General features: G+C 36.8%; 1 protein-coding gene across 1 annotated transcript; it reads right to left on the bottom strand.

Moving 5' to 3' along the window:
* Nucleotides 1-3,403: 3,403 nt before the first annotated feature.
* Nucleotides 3,404-5,408, bottom strand: LOC121422818 (leucine-rich repeat-containing protein 4C-like). Its single transcript, XM_041618027.1, has one exon. It carries the CDS (start codon nt 5,400-5,402, stop codon nt 4,020-4,022), a length of 1,383 nt encoding a protein of 460 aa, XP_041473961.1. The 5' UTR covers nt 5,403-5,408; the 3' UTR covers nt 3,404-4,019.
* Between the last annotated feature and the right edge of the window lie 1,529 nt (nt 5,409-6,937).

The raw sequence follows: 6,937 nt of genomic DNA, 5'->3' as shown, positions 1-6,937 counted from the left end.
AGTAGTAGTAGTAGTAGTAGTAGTAGGAGGAGGAGTAGTAGTAGGAGTAGGAGTAGTAGTAGTAGTAGTAGGAGTAGGAGTAGCAGTAGTAGAAGTAGTAGTAGCAGTAAGAGTAGTAGTAGTAGTAGTTTTAGTAGTAGTAGTAGTAGTAGTAGTAGTAGTAGTAGTAGTAGGAGTAGTAGTAGGAGTAGTAGTAGGAGTAGGAGTAGTAGTAGTAGTAGTAGTAGTAGTAGTAGTAGTAGTAGGAGTAGCAGTAGTAGAAGTAGTAGTAGCAGTAAGAGTAGTAGTAGTAGCAGTAGGAGTAGTAGTAGTAGTAGTAGTAGTAGTTTTAGTAGTAGTAGGAGTAGGAGTAGTAGTAGTAGTAGTAGTAGTAGTAGTAGTAGTAGTAGTAGTAGTAGTAGTAGTAGTAGTAGGAGTAGCAGTAGTAGAAGTAGTAGGAGCAGTAAGAGTAGTAGTAGTAGCAGTAAGAGTAGTAGTAGTAGTAGTAGTTTTAGTAGTAGTAGTAGGAGTAGTAGTAGGAGTAGGAGTAGTAGTAGTAGTAGTAGTAGTAGTAGTAGTAGTAGTAGTAGTAGTAGTAGTATAGGAGTAGGAGTAGTAGTAGTAGTAGTGGTAGTAGTAGTAGTAATAGTAGCTTATTTTCAAAAATTTTCAAACTTTAATACTTAATGTTACCAGGGGAGTGAAACCACTCATCCAAGGTCCTTCGTTTCAAAAATACTTTTTTCTACAAGCTTAGGCGGCGATTTGCGGCTTAGGTGCAATTTGCGGTTTAGGTGCAATTTGCGGTTTAGGGCCTTAACACATGTTACGTACGTAACGTGATAAGGGTGTCAAAACACAAAAATAATGAAAAAAGGGTATCTATTTCGTTAGGAAAATTACGTGTTTAGGGTCGAATTTGCGGGGATGATAAAAGAAAATATTAATGTTTTATAAAGGATGTCCTTTTTGCCCCAACACTTCGTGTTTAGAGTCCGATTTGCGCAAGGTGTAGAATGTGGGGTCGTACTAAACCAAATTAAAGTTGAAGCCGACGACAAAAGGACCCGTAACAATAAAACATTCCTGCGGGGTTCATTTCAGGGAATATTTGCCAAGAGTATCGTTTTGTCTTCAATACTTGTTAAGGGTAGGGTTTCACACGCCAATAATACTTGCATTTTCAGAATATGGAAATTACGTGTTTAGGGTGCTTTTCGAGACCCCATGGTCGCGCATGGTATCCACTCGTGAATGGAAATGGCCCCCCGGGGACTGATGTAAGCCATAGCTTTTCCTAAACCAAATATAATATTAAAATCAGAAAATCACACAAACGCCACCAAATCATTCCAAAATACCTGTTCACCTAATTCATTACACACACACAGAAGATTCATTTCTGAATTCCCCGTTTTATATCCATACCATACAAATCACAGAAATATCAAATAATTCCATTTTTACATAAGAGTTTCAGTGACTCGTTACACGATACTCGCTACTGAAAACAATAAGTCATGACTGATTTAAGCCATATAGCTTTTCCTAAACCAATTATATTAATTAAAATTAGAAAATCACATAAACGCCACCAAATAATTCCAAAATACATATTCACCTAATTCATTACACACACAGAGGATTCATTTCTGAATTCCCCTTTTTACATCCATACCATACAAATCACAGAAATATCAAATAATTCCATTTTTACAAAAGAGTTTCAGTGACTAGTTACACGATACTCGCTACTAAAAACAATAATTCATGACTGATCTGATGTAGCTACATCAGTCTTTTCCTAAACCAATTCTATTTATTAAAATTAGAAAATCACATAAACGCCACCAAATAATTCTAAAATACCTATTCACCTAATTCATTACACACACAGAAGATTCATTTCTGAATTCCCCTTTTTATATCCATACCCTACAAATCACAGAAATATCATATAAAAAAAAACTTCCGGACTCTAATTTGACCACTAGAACAGCTTATAAAATCAAGTATAAAAGTAAATGTTAAAAGTCATTAGCATGAGAAACTCGGGCCACATACAGTTTTATCAAGCCAGAAGATCAATTAAATCACCTTTAAATACATCATCAAATCCTGCTTAATAATCATCTTCACTTTCCAAAGTAAGAGGGTGATCAGTCTCGACAGTTCCTTTCATTTAGTGATGTGTCAAGAAGGCTATGCCAAGATCACCCTCACTGACCGAAAGTTTTAGAACTTCCCGAAGGGATCTCTTCAGAAGTATTCATTTTTAAGGGATAACTTCAAATCACTTCAGAACACTGTTTCAGGGACCCTCTAAACAAATCAGCTGTACAAAGAAAATATATGTTTTTCTATCACCATGTCATTTTTGACCCGTATAACAAATGGTGAACTTGTTGGATTCTTCCTGATTTAAAAACACCTTTCAAGCGTAGACATGGGACAATTCTTTTTTTTTTTTTTACAATCTTCGCAAATGGGTTGATGGCTGATGTATAAAACGCAAATTTCAGCCAAAAAAGTAAAAAAGGGTGTAAAATAGATCAGTGCTTTTTACTCACACACGTCTTTAAATATAATAAAGAAATATGAACAATATTCTTAGTCCAGGTATTGATCTTCATTCTTGTCATAGTCTTTTACATGATGGATGCATAAGAAATATGAGATGTGAAAATATAGCATTTAGTTCGGACTGGGGTACTTTGAGCCAGCCAACATGGGGCAAGTTGAGCCATGGTAATTCTTATGGTAATGTATAATAATTAAAAAAAAACTTGAAGAGCCATTGATATGGAGGCAAAAAGGTGCAAATGCACATGACATTTCTTTTACTTTAGAGGCTGTTAGTATTTATAGAGAATTAGCAAGTAAAAAGACTTGAAATAAAAAAAATGACATACTGGTTCTTCCCGCATACTTTTGTACAAAGTTTTTGTGGCTCAACTTACCCCAGAAGGTGGCACAACTTGCCCCACAGATGGGGCAAGTTGAGCCATTTTACATCGTTTTTCAAAGGTCACAGTGAATTTCAGTGTGGGGTATAAAGTTATATAGATAAAAAATATTTCCCAAGAATCAAATTTAAAGGAAAGATACTTATTTCTACAATATTATTAGTCATATCAATTCTAACATGCAAACTGCAAAAAGTGTCACAACTTAGCCCGCCTTCCCCTAATGTTAAAACTGACACCACTTGGTGGTAATAGAGGACCACATCCTGGTTGATGAGTAAAAATTACACCCTAGAGATTGAACACAACGCCAAAGTGTGTAAATGTAACAACTGGATGTATTGTCATAACACCTAGTTATAGTTGTAAAACTAACAATGTCAATTTAACACCGGTGTAACATAACTGGTGTGGTCCTCTATGTAAACCGGTTAACACCACAGTTTTTGCTGTGTTCAAATTACACCGAGAGAAAAAGAGTCAAATCTAATATTCAATCAGGCTTACATCATGTTTGTTTTTGTTTTAAGGTAATCAATTAAAAAAATATATAAGAATTACACATTTATGGTCCAATATAAATCATATTGAATCAATGTTTACCAATGTATGTAAAGCCTCAAACAAAGGCAAAAATCGAACTGATAACAATTGCAAGATTTGTTTTAAAGAATTATTATTTGGACATGGTTAAACAAGTAAATAAAAACAAAATAGGTATAGTGATACATGAACAAAGTGAATATTTTTTTTTACAATTAGTAATAGTATCTGTACTTGTTTTTATTCACACCAGAGAAAATGACGAACTGACAAATTACTTTTAAGTCCGACAACAAGCTTTTCATCATTTATAGCAAATAACTTGCTAATAAACAACGACCATTTTGGTGCATCGTTTGCTTGCGGCTATAGTCCATTCATCAATGGTCAAACAATGGAAAAGTATATTATTCAATATAAAAGAATATGGTAGGCTCTTTGCCTCAAATATGCTATGGCATTCAGATTCAAACAAATACCCTGATAAGTCTTAGTGTTCGTCCCGACCCGGGGCAACAAACTCCTTTTGCCTTAATTTCGTACGTCGATTTCGTTGCTCACGTATTGTATGTTCCCATCATGCTGGTCGTCCATTTCATTGTCTCCACTTCTTCGACTGATGCAACAGCTACCATGGCGACAGCACAAGAAGTAACATGGACAGCAGATACATGTAAACCCTGAGATGGCACACACGATGATTAACGCGATAGTCATAGTACCTAGTTTGGAGTAAAGAACAAGATTGTACATCATTGATTTTTCTCCATCTTCCGTGGTGCAAGTGTAAACACCTTCTTGTGGCTCTTGTGCGTTCCATACCACGAGTGAATCACGATTGGTCAGGAAATAATGGTTGTCGCTCTGCCCCGAGTCCTGGAGAGTATCATTAGGCATATCAGGAACAACCCAGGAGGCATAAACAAATGGACAGGTCAGTATGGCCGTACTTCCTGTACTTACATGTATCTTAGAGTTATTGTTTTGGCATTGTGGCATCGGTTCTTTGTAGGCTTCGAATAGGGTGATCCGTTTGAGCGTCTCCGGATATTCGCAACTACCAGAGATTTGTGGACCCTCGGTCTTAATCCAAGAGTTTACCCAGTTCATGCGACAATCGCATTGTAGAGGATTGTGGCGTATGATTACGATAACTGGGTGACTCTTTGATTCTGAGACCTGTGGCTCTGGAAGTACGTTGATTTGGTTCCCATCAAGATTGAGTGTTCCCAGTTGGTTCAAACTCAGAAAGGTCCCGCGGTCAATTCGTACTATGGCGTTTGAAGCAAGGTTCAGTGTTTGAAGTTTTGGCATCAGTTCGAAAGTTCTTGGTTCGAGTCGAACGATGTTGTTCCATGAAAGATCGAGTGTCTGTAACATTGTCAGTCCAAGGAAGTTATCCCTGGAAACACCCGAGATAGAATTATATGATAAATTGAGGTTACGGGTCTGGGTAAGACCTTCAAAGCATCCATCCTGCAGAAAACTTATGTTATTATTACCAGCAAGGATCTCTCCAAGTCGCTCCAGGTACATGAAAACACCCTTCTCAAAAACGATGACAGACACGTTTCTGAAAAAGAGTTGTTTGATACTGGCCACCGCTCTGAAACCACCCGGTGTGATATACTGAACCCTAGATATTGTCAAGCCATACAGAGCGCTGAAATTATTCACACTGAACGATCCACTGTCAAGTACAGCTTGGCCTTCAAACTCTACCTCAAGACAAAGTACATCCAGAAACTCGTCAGGTATCAGTCCGTTTTCTGGGCAGATGCACTTGACATGATCATTCTTGGACGAGCTCAGAAGTGGTTTGCAAACATCGTTGGAAGGAACTCTTGTGCAATTACAGCTCGGTGCACACTCTGCGGGATACGGAGTTGAAGCAAGGATGTTACAGAACACCATATTTGCTATAATCATGATAATAGCCGTTATAGTTATCAGTTTCGATGTAGCAAACATCATTCTTGATTGGATTTCTTTCTCGACGACTGCTAGATAAAGTTTTGATCGCCTTAATTAAGCAACTTAAGATCAACAATGGAGGTCGCACCGTTCCGCCTTTTCAATAAAACACGAACAAGCATTGAATTGGCTAGGGATGTAAATTAATCTAGTTTCAAGTCCTATTTGATTAGATTCAAGTACAACCGTTTGGCTTGAAAGAAGATGATTCGATCACCGGGTACTACCAGCATCATTTTCCACGTTAAAGTTTGCGGTTTCACATCGAATGAATCTGAATAATGAGCTCATGCTGTACTTTGTACCCGGAAAAAAATGATGTCTGCTACTGATGTCTTCGTAGCCTGGATGACTTCACTGGATATCCGAGGAATAAAATGCATGGGTCAAAAGGGTCATTCTCTGAAAAATGAACCAATTGATGGGGGGAAAATCGTAAAAATGAAGTCTACAGAATGGGTTGAAAGATGCATATTGTGAAAGTACCATGTATGAGAAAGTGGCAACAGAAAAGGGGCAAGTCGCTGTTGCGTCAATTTGAAGTACTGACCGGATTAAGTCGAGCACTGTATATCATCGTTACGGAGGTTAATCGTCAGCATGGCCCACTTATGTTACTCGATTAACATGATTAAATCACTTTTGAAATGATTGAAATTGAAATGCACACAATTTAGTTTTAGCGTGGTATCAACAATTTCATTTTCTGAAGCAAAAATGTTTGCAAGATGGAAAAACTATTCAATATTGTTTTCAGAAGCAGGAATTTACCAAATAACATATAACAAAAAGTACCATAAAAATCATTGCACATCTTTCGTTCAGTTTAATGTTCATAATTTGAATGAGGCAACCTTAAAATAACTTTCATCCATAACCTGAGATCCATGGGTGTCGATCAATTCTTGGATGGGGGGATGATTGACACAAATGTTCTTGTGGATGGGGATATTTCAACATTACCCCCACTAAAATCACAAGTTAGGACATTTGGGAGTGGTTGATATGCATGGTGTTCTTGGAAATTCCTTCATTGTTGTAGTGTACTATACTTGTATAATTTTTTTTGAAAATTCAATTTGTGCTACAAGTAAGCCTATTCTAAACTCATACCGAGAAAAAATGACAAAAATTGACTGGACCATGTACATAGTGAACTGTTTATTGAGCATGATGTATACACAGGGGCGTCGATCCATTTTTCAGATGGGGGGGGGGGCAAAATTATGAATCAACGTTCCAAAGGCGCTCGATCACAATATATATATATATATATATATATTTATATATATATATATATATATATATATATATATATATATAAATGTGTGAAGCTATACATGTACAACAGCTTTGGCAACTCTTTTATTTAAATATTGTAAAGAAATGGATGAAGAGAACAATGGTAGACGTAGCTTAAATCAAGGTTCCCCAGAGCTATCTACCCTTTGGAAAAATTGGTTATGCCGAAAAAA

This window comes from Lytechinus variegatus, chromosome 10, assembly GCF_018143015.1.
Source record: "Lytechinus variegatus isolate NC3 chromosome 10, Lvar_3.0, whole genome shotgun sequence".
In the NCBI taxonomy this organism is placed as follows: Eukaryota; Metazoa; Echinodermata; class Echinoidea; order Temnopleuroida; family Toxopneustidae; genus Lytechinus; species Lytechinus variegatus.
This window is presented reverse-complemented; position numbering and strand designations above follow the sequence as displayed.